General features: G+C 38.2%; 1 protein-coding gene across 1 annotated transcript; it reads left to right on the top strand.

The window, feature by feature from the left end:
- The first annotated feature begins 1,829 nt into the window (after positions 1-1,829).
- On the top strand, positions 1,830-11,483 carry shox (shox homeobox). The gene is made up of 6 exons (XM_081720984.1): positions 1,830-2,180; positions 3,767-3,975; positions 7,011-7,068; positions 7,281-7,369; positions 8,922-9,134; positions 9,468-11,483. The coding sequence occupies exons 1-6, from the start codon at positions 1,931-1,933 to the stop codon at positions 9,555-9,557; spliced, it is 909 nt and encodes a 302-aa protein (XP_081577110.1). The 5' UTR covers positions 1,830-1,930; the 3' UTR covers positions 9,558-11,483.
- The last annotated feature ends 3,280 nt before the right edge of the window (positions 11,484-14,763 follow it).

Raw genomic sequence — 14,763 nt, forward strand, 5'->3', positions numbered from 1 at the left:
GATTGGGGACCACATGTGGATTCTTTGTATTAGTCGGGGTATACATGTCGAAACATATGTGACATCGACTTTCAACCATAATATTACATTTCTATAAATAGTCTACTTCAAAAAACCCAGAAATGGTTAAAAATGCTACAATTGTTACTAGGCAATTTTTCGTCAGTTCCTTCGCAAATAAAGTAAATGTATCTGGTTTATAGGTCTACTAAATTGATGCAGACCTGATGCCTCTGACCCCTTGACCTAACCGACCTTATACGTTGCAGTAGCTTCAAACAAGAACTACAACTATATATTTGGGTTAGCTGGGTGCATTTGCGGCGATCAAAGTTATCTTTACTACCTAACATGTCAATCTCAAAAAGGGTTACATCTCAGCAGGCCCTGATTAATGCAGAAAATTGCAGCAGGTCACATGCTGCAAATGTTCAAATATGCCAGCGCAGTCTTAAGCGGGTTTGAGATAAATAAAATCCTGTCGCCCACGTCATCAGTGAGGTTCATAATCGCGGTTTAGCGACATTGTGCTCGGTAGACCGTGCAGAGGGGCTATAGACCCTTTCGATTCTGCGCTTTTTTTATTTCCAGCTCACCTCTGTTCTGCACATGTGATAATGTTATTGTGGCAGATATAAGCCTCGAATGTATTTTAAAAAAAATAAAAATTTGCGAATATCCTGACTGTTATGGCAGTATTAATTTTATGCACATGCATAACATTGTAATTGCTAAGGCACTCATGCCAAAAACAGTTTAATTACCCATGAAAAATACTACCAATTAATTATGTTATGCTGAATATGATATAAATTTCAAGTAACCGTCTAGGCTACCAAAATATAATTAAATAAAATAAGTGAAATTAGCTTGTTCATATATGAAAAATGTGTTTTACTACTAGACTAGTATACACGTTCGCGCGCGCACGAGCGCGCACGCGCGCGCGCGCGCACACACACACACACACACACACACACACACACACACATACACACACGCACAAAAAACTACAAATATAATTTCCTAATTGAAAAAAAAAAAGTTTCTGTATTAATAGGAAATGTACCATGAATCGTTTTAAAATTTCTTTTTTAATTTTAAGACCAGTGGGTCTTACACAGTTTACAATGCGCAGCCAGAGTGCTAGATCACTCGCCTGCTCTCCCTATTATTTAACTCCAAGCGCGAAAATAATAATTTTTAGGTAGACCAAATAAATTAGGCTCACTATGCCGATGTAACTGTGGAAACCATGCCAGTGTTTGTAATGTATAAATGATGAATTTATTTATCTTTACAAGCTCATTTTTGGTCTTTCGGATCATTTAAACAAAACAAACCACTCAAAACAACTATTGGTTTTGAAAAATATGGGTAAAGCTAATTATGAATTGCATTACTCTTTAAGATGGTTTCCATGAGACTGCATATGCGAACTTTAAATGGGTTACTTCAGTTCCTATTAATAGATAGAAAATATTTTTCGAAAACTATTCATAATAACGCAGGAGGTCAGGAAAATCGGTTAGTATCATCAAACTATTTATATCACCTAACTGCATTAATAAAATTATCATAGAATGAATTAAACACGGGTTCTCCGTTTTACTCAGCCACACAGCACTGCGAGCATCTTAATGAATTGTAATTGTATTAACGGGCTCCAGCGTTGCATTGATTTCAAGAAAAGCTGCTGAAAGTTGAATTCAGACGCGAGAGCCGCCTGTAATTGCTCGAGACATGGAGATGGGGGCTGGGCGGAGAGGTTAGCCGTGTATAAATAGCGTGATCTCCAAAACACAGACATAACAGCGCAAGAGATCTAACCTTCTACACCCCTAGTATCGCCGCGTTCACTACTGAGCAGACAGAGCATCGCGTTAGGTCATTTAAAGTGGATTTCTGTAATCAGGACCACTCTCCAACCATGGAAGAACTCACGGCGTTCGTGTCGAAATCTTTCGATCAGAAAACCAAGGAGAGCAGCAAAGAGAGTATCACGTACAGGGAAGTTTTGGAGAGTGGCTTAGCGCGAGCCAGGGAGCTCGGAAACTCGGAAACAAACCTCCAGGACATTACCGAAACGAATAACCATTGCCCGGTGCATCTATTCAAGGATCACGTAGAGCTGGAGAAGGAGAAATTGAAGGAGTTTAACGTGGCGAGGGCTACTGATGGTAAGTGAAATTTACGCAAAGTATCGCTATAGCCTTCTGCAACTATTTAAAATTAGACGTGTGAATTATCCTGACAGTCATAAAAAATCGCGCACTGGTGTTAAATGCCTAAAAATCATAAAAACACGAAATCGAAGGTAAATCTATTTACAATTGTGTCATTGCGCAGAAAAGTCTTTGTGAAGACAGTATGTTTAATGTCCTGGCATGCGAACAATCCCGTGGAATAATTTTATCCTATAATCTAACACTTGTACAAGTGTTATATACATTCCGTATTAACGTCCACTGCAGTCAATTCTGTAAAGCCTATGAATCTTGTATTTATTATTTTCGAATCACTTTTATCCTCGTATTTCAGTAGGAAAATCAAGTCAAACACCCCAATAAGAGGCCTCAATCCTATCATCTTTACCACAACGATCTCTTTATCACAAATATCAATAAAAGTAGTTTCTTCGGGTCCCCTATAAAATAATATGCAGTTATGAAATTATGTCGTTAGTGCAGCAATAGTGATTTCTCAACAAATGCACGTTTCGTTTAAAAAAGCTGAGGATACAGTTGCGCGATATATTTTTATTGTTTTTCTCGAAACAGAGGATATACGCTCACGACAGAAGAAATATAAATGATGTCGCAGAAATCAAATTAAATCAAGTCTTCATAAATATAATACACTTTATCTTCATTGGCATGGCATGCAGTGAGTGATCATAACGCCATATAATAACATCACAAATAATAATAATAACATTTTTGTGTATTTGTTTATGGTGTATTTAAGCGTCTATATAAGCATATCAAGTGTTAATTTATGTGAGCGATGGGCAACTATATATGAACCGACATTTTAGGGAAAAAATTATGCAGCCTTGGCAGGACTTTGCACTTGAAAATGAGCGGATTATAATAAAATAATGTTTTAGTTGTTTTTCCCATACAAACAAACGCACTGTTCTAAGTCCAGATCCAACTCTGTGATGCTTACAATATTTTACAAAATTTTATATTTGACTTATGCTACATGATGAAATTACTACAACTATTACAACAGAACTTTCTACGGGGCCCAACTTTCTTATTTTTTTAACACACACACGTACACACGGGCAAACACACATAAATACACAGACATACATACATGCATATCTATCTATCTATCTATCTATCTATCTATCTATCTATCTATCTATCTATCTATCTATCTATCTATCTATCTATCTATCTATCTATCTATATGTATGTGTGTGTGTCTGCGTGCGTGCTATATGTGTATGTGTGTATATATATATATATATATATATATATATATATATATATATATATATATATATATATATATATATATATATATATGGCCTAACTATGTTACTAATGCAATTTTAAAAGTGAGACGTCTATGGCGTCTTACTGACAAGACTCGAAAGGAATGAATGAGCTTTCTGTGTCTATAGTAAATGCTCTTGTCTCTATGCACAGACGAAACCTGCACATTACATCGTACACCAATACGGGCTTCTGTGTTAGCCCATGTGCACATGTAGTAGAGGGAACGTGTAGTAACGTGTCTGGTTTGATTGTAGGTATTTATGAGTGCAAAGAGAAGAAGGAGGACGTGAAATCCGAGGACGAGGACGCGCAGGGTAAACTGAAGCAGAGACGGAGCAGGACAAACTTTACCTTGGAACAGCTGAATGAGCTGGAGAGGTTATTTGATGAGACCCACTACCCCGATGCCTTCATGCGCGAAGAGTTGAGTCAAAGGCTGGGCTTATCGGAGGCCCGGGTACAGGTAGGCTCTCAGTCCCGTTTGTCGTTTTATTACTTTTTCTTTGGTGGGCTAAAATGGTATAGTTTCAGATGGACATTTCAGCACAGAGAATCAAGAGTCACAATGGAAAGGTTTATTTAATCCAGGAGGATAAAATATTTTTCAAACACCAAATACGCATCGATGGATCTGCTAGTGAAAATGTCACAAGTTTTCTTTCAGATTACTACACACTGGACCTGATTTCTCAGTTCTTTACACAGGGGGTCAAACAAGTATAATTCGGGACGGTTTTATTTTAAAGCGATATCTTTTGGATTTTATGATTTAACGCAAGAATGAGGGTGAATGGCGGTTCTGTGCCCTCATTAATTTATATGCACCTCTGATACTTAAATAATTTTCTCAAATAATATAAATACATTCTTACATTCTTTACACTGGTTCAAATTTGGTTCTTTGAAATGCACAACAAAGTGGTATATCAAATGTTTATGGTTGAGGCAATGAAAAATATTGATCAAAAATGTTTTTACTATTAGTACAAATACTACTACCATTACCACCACAACCGCTACTACTACTAGTAACAACAACAACAACAACAACAACAACAACAACAACAACAATAATAATAATAATAACAAGAAGAAGAAGAAGAAGAAGAAGAAGAAATCTGCTGAAAATGTATTGTTTATTTATTTGTTGTCGTTGTTATTGTTGTTGCTTGTGCTTGTTCATGTTATGTTAGTACTGATAATAACCGTTAATAACAGGCGCAATACCGGTCTGGATGTAATAAAACAGGTTTACAAAGGTCCACGAAATAAAAATGTTATTCTGCAAATTCTGACTATAAAGATTATGGCTGAGAATCCGGTGTATTTGTATATACATCTATAGACACACAGTCAAAACTATTTTATTATTTTGGTTGAGTAGTAAATTGCTTTTTTTTTTTGTCATGTTCAGAATGAAAAATTTAAATTTTAAACTTGCCTGTTCATTCATGTAAAAAAGGAAAGAAAGAAATAATTTTGCCATTTTGTGTTAGACTGAGATGCGACACTGAAAGTGGATCTGAAATAGCCCGTTTAGTTCTACCAGCAGCTAAATTCAGAGGAAAACTTGCTTATGTGCTGCGGAAAGATCTAACCACATCATTAAAATTAATGAAGCGGTTGAACTGCTGCTGCAGGGGACGCCTTCTTATGTCACTCACCTCATTTTCTCCAACGTTATCTTTGTAATATCTGCCGTTGGCTTGATATACTGTTCCCATAAAAATGTATTAGAAATAATTCAATTCTATCGCAACTCCTGCTGTTGCCATACCTCATGTTCTACAATTTAGCAGGAAAAGTAAGTAACATCGGTCGCCACTATGACAGCTTGCAAGCACAATATATTAAAATGTCTTTTCTGAGGCGTTGGCGAAATCAAATGAGATATTCTCGTATAGGTCCGTCTAAAATCACTATACGTTGACATTCAAAGGAAAAAAAATGGATTACGTTTAGAACCGCGTTCTTTACATATTTTGGCAAAAGACTGCGGTTGCACTAAAATGTAGACAGCAGCACGCAATATCTCATGCAGTCTAACCAAGTAAATGCACAAAATTGATTTCAGCTTAAACTCTAGTGTTGAAATTGTAAGACATGGGGTGTGATAGCTGATATTAACCTGTAACTGAAGTGTTATACAGAAACCCCACACCGACCAGCTGTCAAGAATCTAATTGAAAGTTATGAGACCTTGGTGAAGAGAAGGCAGTAATTCAATTACGACTAATATCTTTCGGTTTCTGGTGCAGAGCTAAATTAAATGTCATTATTCACTGTCTCTAATAAAAATCAAAAGGAAATCAGATTAGGGTATTTGTGAAATGCATCATTGAGTGGTCCTTAATGAAGAAATAACTGTCTAAAGCAGTGTAGCTCACTTCGCTTAGCAGACTGATGGATAATTACAATCGATCCTGGACTGAAAAATGTTTGATTCATTTGAAGTAGCACGTAAGCCAGCTTCTTTGAAAAATCCAACAGAAGGCACTATAACGTTAACAACGGCCGCAGCTGCAGCAACAATAACTGTAATAGGTCTAATAAAAACACACAAATAATAAAAGGCAGATAATAGATTAAAGTCCGTGCTTCTACTAGTATTATTGTTATTAATACAAATTAATTATTTACCACAAAATAACTAATAATTCTCTCAAAATCAAAACGAGTCAGTAACGGATATTTTTGCACGTTTGTCATCATTATCATCCAGTAACGTGCATATGGTCTATATCCGTTCTGAAACGCTGCTGCGGTAGGCCACTGCACGTTGGCCCTGGTGCAGACTTTTATCGAAAATGCAACAAATTCATTCCTGTTTCGCGCGTATGTAAGTAAGTTACCTGAGAGCACGTGTCTTTCAGCGTAACGAACGCCTGCGGAACACTTTGATTATATTCGCACAGCGGTAGCTGCTACAGCTGGAGTCTCCTTATAAAACAACGGGCTTTGTGCTCCCCCAGGTCACTAACTTTGCCACTGGAGAGCACAATCATTAACCAAATCAGACAAACGCTAAAGCTAACGAAAAGCTAACGCTAACGCATCGATGAAAATAAGCGTTTCATGAATTCACCGTTTTATAATAGTAACCGATCAGAAACTGATTTGTTGAACGTTGTGCCATCTACTAAATTTATTTGCATGTTTATTTGTTTTCTAACTGATAAATAACAGCTTTTCATTGGGAAAATGGTTTAGGCTGCAGTTATAATCGCAACTTTACATACAAACTGGCTACTTTAATTGTTTTTCCTGATGTGTCTGTAGCCCCTGTTTGCCTGTTAAAGAAACGGCTGTTCAGAATGATTCAAGATAATTTAGGCCTATTTATCTAGTGCCTTCAGAGAACAAAGGCATATCATCTCTTCCATTTTATATCATTTACGTACAAAATTGTTTTATATAATCTGGAGTCATCCGTAATGTAGACAGCAAGGCTGATCTTACAAAAGGCTGATCTTCAATTCGTTGTCATTTTTGTTTCAGGTATGGTTTCAGAATAGAAGAGCAAAATGCCGAAAACAAGAAAACCAGATGCACAAAGGTAAACTGGACTATAATAAAAAGTATTATGAAATCTTTTGCGGTGTTGACCGATTTGTTGGCAAGTCTGTTGGAGTTGGCTACGTAGACAGTAAAAAGGTTTTTCATGATTTGTCCTCCCACGTTAAGAGTAACCTAGCGCCTAACGGGTCGCCCGTGGACATTTAGGCCGCAGTATGACCTGTGACTGATTGTTTTCCTTTACGCCTTTAGGTGTCATTTTGGGCTCGGCCAGTCACCTGGATGCGTGCAGAGTCGCTCCCTACGTCAACATGGGTGCTTTAAGAATGCCATTTCAACAGGTAAAGGAATCACTTTCTGGGCGATATCATTTTTGAATTATCATGCTAACGTTCAGTAGTCGCGTTAAGCTCCTATCACATTTTTTTTCTGACCAAATATAAATTGTCGCTCTGTATTTGCCCGGACTCCAAATTCATGAGAAAAAAATACATGCTTGGTGAATAAACAGCGGGTTTAAGCTTTATCATAATGCGGGCCGCGTTGTGCGGAGGTTGCGTTCGACGGGGTGGCCCGTTAGGACGTCGCACAGGGGATGTCGAACCCTAGCGCACTTTTCACCTCTTGGTCTCGATGAGAGGCGAGCGAGATTAGAGAGACCCAGAGACATTTGATCTAGTGTCTGTTTTAGAATCCGGAGTGAAGAACTGTCTGCATCATCCCCGAGAAAAAGCAGTCCTAATTAAGCTAACAGCACGGCTAGGCGCAGGCAGATAAAAGGGATTATGAAAGCGAGAAACAGCACTGATGGATATTGGCATTGAGCGGCATTGGCAGGGCCAAGGCGTTAGGACTGCATACTGAACACCGCAACGTCAAGGCGAAAACAGGCTCTTGCGTCTCTCCCTCAGACCTCCACCACCTGTTGTCCATGCGGCAGGGCTACATAGTTCAGTAGACTCGGGTGCAATAGGGCGCCAGTTATTTTAAAACGTCAATTACAGTCTTAGTCGAAGAGCTGGCGTTAGGAAATTCGGAATAGGAGTACAACGAATTTCATGCTGAGGTATATTTTGATCACACGTCCTCTGAAGCTTATTTTTTCCAAAAATACTTGAAATTACAGATTCCATTTTCAAAGGCCATGCGTGGATTCCAGTGCTACATGCTGGCCCAGTATGTGACAAACAGAAAGTGCAAGGCTGCCAAACCATTTTCCCAAACTCTATCAAAACTCTATCCAGCTTGATACATGTTGTGTTTTAGTTGGATGACAAAACAGAAGACTCTAAACTTTTTTATGACACTCTTGTAGAATGAGATACATGGCAGGAAAGGGTTGATGTATAATTTTCACCTCATCTTAGTAAAATAATTGCTGAGAGTGTGCAACTCGATATTTTATTCTGGCTGCTTAGACCTCCTTTCCTTTTTGCTCAGGAATACATCTGAATAAATATTTATAGCCGCATATGTGAGCATATTTTTGCGTGCAAAATTGTTTATTTATGCAATTGAATACATAATTAGGATTACAAGATGTTGCAGGTTTTCATATGTTGGATGGAGAGTTTCTTTGTGGATTGGACTAATGTACTGAGACTTTTAACAGATGATATTTTTTTTTTTTTTTTTTTGGACCATTACGTTTTCTGAACACGCTGCATAACTGAACTCTGTAAAAAAAATACTTGGATGAAAAAGATTTGCCACAGAGTGAGCCAACACTGGACCATTTTCACTGAAAACCTGCAGTCAGTGGAAGCCTTTGTTGAGGTACAGGGACACAGAAAGTTTGCGGTGTCCGAGCCCCTTACCAGATCCCGGGCTGTCCCCTGGGCTGAGCAACAGGCTGTGCGCTAACACCACGCTTGTTTTCCTGTTGGCCCACAGGTCCAAGCCCAGCTCCAGCTGGAGGGGGTGACCCACTCACACCCTCACCTGCACCCCCACCTGGCAGCGCACGCCCCCTACCTGATGTTTCCTCCCCCGCCCTTCGGACTCCCGATTGCCTCGCTGGCAGACTCAGCGTCGGCGGCGGCCGCAGTGGCAGCAGCTGCCAAGAGTAACAGCAAGAACTCCAGCATCGCCGACCTGCGGCTCAAGGCAAGAAAACACACGGAGGCGCTGGGACTCTGACCCCCATGAGGTTCTCCGCCGCTCTGAACTGATAATTGCTTCTTACACAAGACTGCGCCTGTGAAAGGGCCACGACACTCACAGTTAAAAACAAAACAAAAACTAAAGAGAGAGGAAAATGTACTGAGAAGAGTGAAAGCGAGAGAGACCCGGGGGGCGGGAGGCGGGAGGGTTGGCGGGGTGGGGGTGAAGAGAACGTGTGAAAAAAACTGTCACAAAAAACCAGCTGCCAAAACAAACCACTTGTAGAGAAAGGTAATTAAATACCAATGAAATCACCTTTTACTTTTCACCCAACAGGCAGGACTGCTTGGAGGCCACTGGCTCAGCCCTTTCCAGTCCCAGATCACAGCCCCGGGACCATACAAAAATGTCTGGATGTCTGTCTGAAAGCCAGCAGTTTAGGAGCGGAGACTCTTAGGAAATGAGCAATGCAGCAGACAGACTCAGTGACTGAGGGAGGCTAGGGCGTGAGCGGTTCTCTCAGAGTGTGGTTTACGGACACACGTGAAAGTTTGGATTCTCGACCTCACAAAGAGAAATGGCCATTTCTATTATTTTAAATTTTTTTAAATTTTTTTTTGCCTTCGACCACTGTGTCTGTGCCGCTGCCAAGTGCATGGTTTCAAATGAAGGATAGTTCTACTGGGGCTGGCCTCCATTGTAACTGACATTCACCTGACTATGTTGATCACTGCCATGACAACTTTCCACTATAATCTGCACATAGACTCATTATATAGTTCTTGGTTTTTCATTCCACCATGGACAAAGATGGGAAGCAGCAGTCATGCCGAGGGTACACGCTTCAGCTTTCAGTGAAAATCTTGCGTTTGTTTTCCTGTTTTACGGAGGAAGCAGTATGTCCACCAGGCATGAGTCAGAAGGACTTTAGCTTTTGTTTTCATATTTTTTGCTCTCTCTTTTCTTTTGTGACTTGTCATGGGAATAGAAGTGAAACTAGCTTTTGCACTTCAGGTCTTGTATCAAGGTGTTTACAATCCTTATTGCAAGAAAATACTACTCTTCTATATAAGGGGATGAAATGTTGACTCACTGGGGTTTCATGTCATCAAAATACATTAAAATGACATTTTTCAAAGGGAAAAAGGGTAACTGCAATTTTGTAATTTAAAGTATTAAGGAAACATCAGTTTAACTGAAATGCAATTATGTGCAGTTAAGTGCAATACTGTAAATATGAGAAAAAATAGCAGTTGATGTTTGCTAATCAATAAACAACAATTTTTAGTTGTTTTTTGACACTGATATTAATGTGTTCCAAGTTCTTTTCCACAGACACGTTTGTTTTAGGCTGTGTAAATGATGTCTTGCTAACTCATTTACACCTGTATGCCCTAACCGCCCATGTGTGATGGTGATAAAACATAGTTTTGTATATGTACATTTTAAGAGTCATTGACATTACATGGAAGTAGACAAGGCAAATTAATTTTGTTCTGTACAAAGTGACACCAGTTCTTTTAGGTTTAATACACTCCTCTGACTGTCCACCAAAGACTAGCTCTTCATAATAACATGAATCACAACCTCATGGATGAATTTAAAGTTTTAGAATCGTTTACAGCATTGATTTGCTTTCCCACACATAAATACTATAAGTAATAAGTTTCTGTCAAAATAATTAATTACAAATACAATTAAATGCATAAACCTTTTAAACTTTGAGAACATGAACTGGTATTGTGTGCAGGCTTTTTGTGTGCAGGCCTGTGGACGCTGTCAGTTTCAATACTGATTGCCTTTGAACTAGTAGATCCTAGTTAGGTCTACCTCTAATAGAAAATTTTACATTGTGGGACATTTTTGCCTTTCACTACCATGAAGGGTTTTTTTTATGTTTCCATTTCTTTAATTGAGGTTGTAGATGATTTTTATTTATTGTTTTGTCAGAAAGTTTCTAAATGTTGAATGATCTGAGTTCAAGTGTACATTTTTACATGGCTTTGCATTTATTTTTATACACTTTTTAAATGCTTACAGTTTGCAACAGTTTGAAACAAATATGTGACTGCAAAACTTTTGTCTGACCTAAATGTAGCGTGTCCGAGTTTACGAACATTTCAGGGATGGTGGATAAAATCATAAACTTATGAGTTGAAATTTCCTTGCCGCTCCATGAAATTTGTTGTATCCCATCATAGTTGACATTTCATATGCAAGCATGCCCAAACATGACTCGCCATTGAGTTCCTATATTTTATTGTCCCCCCACCCCCCAAAAAAAGAAGAAATAAAGAATGTACATCTTGTACAAGTAAGCTATCAATAAAGTTATAAATATTTGTAATAGGGTTTATAATGCTTTGTGGCCCTCTGAAAGTTTAAGAATAAAGTTTGCTCTGTTTCACTAGAGTCTGAAGTTCTAGGAACAGCCACTTGACAAAGGTGTTCACGCAAAGAGTTCACTGGATCCAGTTTCCTTTAAGAACAAGCATATCTACTGCAAAAGCCTGAAAATAAACAATACTTTTTATTCTTCAGATTGCTTGAAAGCACCACCATATTGAGGATAACAGAGGCTTTACAGCAGGTCCAAGAACCCTTCACCCTTAGCACCTGCTGATTTTAGATTTAAATGACTGTTGTAGGTGTACTGAAGGTTGTAGCATAACTAGGATAATTTTTAATAATTTTGGGTTTTGTTTCTTTGTGACTTGTGTTCCTTGCTCTTAATTTTATTATTTGTAACAGTACAGTGGTAATACTGCATTTGTTACCAGTGGATGCTTGATATAGTAAAAAGCAAAGCAAGAGGCAGTGCTACTTCATCTGCACTAACTCTGTGCACAGCTTGAAATAAGGAGGACTCTTTCTGTTTGCTAATTGCATTTGGGAATCTAAATCCAGATGTCTGTAAACACATTAATTACAGCATGCTGTAATTAGTGCTCTTATTGTCCTAAACTCAAGGAGAAAGCAGCCCAAAGGGCAGGCAAGGACCCTTTGAGGTTCAATGGTGTCTAATTTGGACCCCTGCACTCATATATCAAGATGCAGTGATATGGGGCCAAAGCTGATAGCCTCAAATTTAGGCACATGGCCTCTAACTGAAGCCTGCTGGAAAAGCAGCATTCCTTTCTGTGCTCAAATAATTAGCAACACACTAAAGCTATCAATCAAGGCACAACAACTAGTTACACACAGGTATTTGGCTTGGCCACAGGTCACAAATAAAGAAATGTGCAGACAGCCTAATTGGAGATTTTATTAGAAGCAAGTCAACTGATATAATTTACATCATGGACTAAATTGTTCACCTCTTGGCAGGACTGGGCATGCAGTGTTTCTAAATTTAGATCAGCAAGTGAATAAACATAATGTTATATTACATAAATCAGCTAAAGCAAATGTTCATTTGCAATTACAGAACAGTGGCATTATACGCGCAAAGTTTTACTGATACATGAGGAAATGGAATACTCAAGTTCATGAACCACCACATTGCATCATCCAGTAAATATTGAAACAATGAGCAGCATCCACCTAGATGCAGTCATAAAAAAACAGATGGAAAAATTTAGGCCTTTACTCTCATACTAATAAAAGATCCCTCTGCAGAGACAGACAGTGTATTACCTATAAACAACCTTAAAGAATTATTTCAGTTCTTGATTTTTTACATTATTGCTATTATTTTGAATATAAGATTAACTAAATTGCAAAGTCATGATTGTGACAAGGCAGTTTTAACATAGTCTGATGCACTGTTGCTCTCTAATTTGGCTTGGTGCTGCTGAATACATTTGAAATGTCTTACTAGGTTGGATATTCATTTAAATCTATATGCACCTTTTCACTTAAATATCCAAGTAGACATAAAACTGTTTCTCCGATGTACTCCTTAGTCTTTTGATGTAATTCAGCCATGCATACCTGTGTGCTCAAACATGTAACGAGCAATTTCCTGTAGCACAGCTCAAACACAAGGTAATAAGGGTCACAACCTACTGGCTGATGTGACAGATCTTTAAATCTTACCATCATTACGAACTTTGGAATCTTAGATGGCAGGCCTAAAAGTGAGAAAAAAAAAAGTTTGTGACTGTAGAGGGTGATGCGCAGGACAAAATCACTGTGCTTCACATTATGCTTAATCAGTTCATCACCCCTCAGAGAACAGAGCCCCTGCTGACAAGTTCCTTTCCTTGTGGTATCAAAGCCAGTGGAGTCCCCGAGGACCCCATCCATTTAGATCATGGGGCAGCCATGTTTTGTTGCAAGATCCAGGATGCATCATTGCTTGCATGCAGAGAACTGTTCAACGCAAATTTATTTACAAACAGCAATTAGAAGGTATTTTAAACTGTCACATCACACGAACAGACCAGCCTTTCCAATAGATTGGTCAAGCCCTTCAGTAGCATCTGAATATCCGACCCAGGTGGGGTAGGGTGATAGAGCTCATGTTTATACATTGCTATACTATATTGAAAATATTTTGTCACACATTATCTCTATAACGCCAAGTATAATGAAGAATATTTCACATCAGGTGCAGTGCTTTATGCTGCAGAAATATTGATACAACCAACCTGTTTGCTGCAAATTGAACTTAATTTGCAAATCAAAAGTGACCATCAAATGTGTTCATACATTCAAGATAAGCTGAGCATGGTGAACATGGTGAGTTTTTAGCATTGTAAGTATCAACACCTTAAATCTGGAAAGAAGTGCATGTGATTCAATGAATTAAAACTTCCATTGTATAATAATAATTGATGTAAAATTTCTATAACAGAAAAATTCTGAATAGAAATTCCTGCTAACGAAAACTCAAATGAAAAAAAAAAACAGTACTGGAGACAGAGCAATGACTTGGACATCAAACGCAACCCTCCTTGAATTTTTAGTGGGTTTGTATAGATCACATTTTGGCTTGCATTCTTAACCTGTACTTGTTACTGAACTGGAAGTCAATTGCACTGAAAAACTGAAGCTACCATAACAAAGGGCACTGATTCTTTGTTCCGAAACAAATTTTTGTTCCATTAAGAGTTCTTATATTTTACATTAATTTATTATTACATGAATCTACCAAAGTTATACCAAAGGCCTTTGTGCAAGCATCATTTTTGACATAGTGTGACTTTGGACAGAAAATTAAGTATAGCACATAGTGCCTTTAGTCAGTGTTCTGTAATCTTGTTCATTACAAAGTTTGACAAAGTCTTGTTCATTACATAAGGTCTGACAATGAGAATATGACCAACTTAGACTGTAACTGCGTAAAGGCTATACTTGAATAAAGTATGGAGTTTGATGCAGGCATTTTACAATAAAAAAAAAAAGATTTTTAGTAGTGCAGAATTAAATACTAGTATAGCACATGGAAACTTTAAAGTAGTATGCAAAATCTCTACTATTCAACATTACAAACACCGTTCAACAACATTCAACAATTCTTGCTGGTGTTTCTAAGTAACTACTATCTCCCTACAGATGCAGCTGTCTCTGAGTTATCTCACTGGTTGCCACAAGTAAGAATACAAATACAGTTTCAATCATGCGAGTAGTCTCTAAAGATATTCTCCGAGTATTAGCATTTACCACTTCTGATCATTACTACTGTAAG

This window comes from Electrophorus electricus, chromosome 9 (assembly GCF_041902795.1).
Source record: "Electrophorus electricus isolate QZ-2024a chromosome 9, ASM4190279v1, whole genome shotgun sequence".
NCBI classification, from domain to species: Eukaryota; Metazoa; Chordata; class Actinopteri; order Gymnotiformes; family Gymnotidae; genus Electrophorus; species Electrophorus electricus.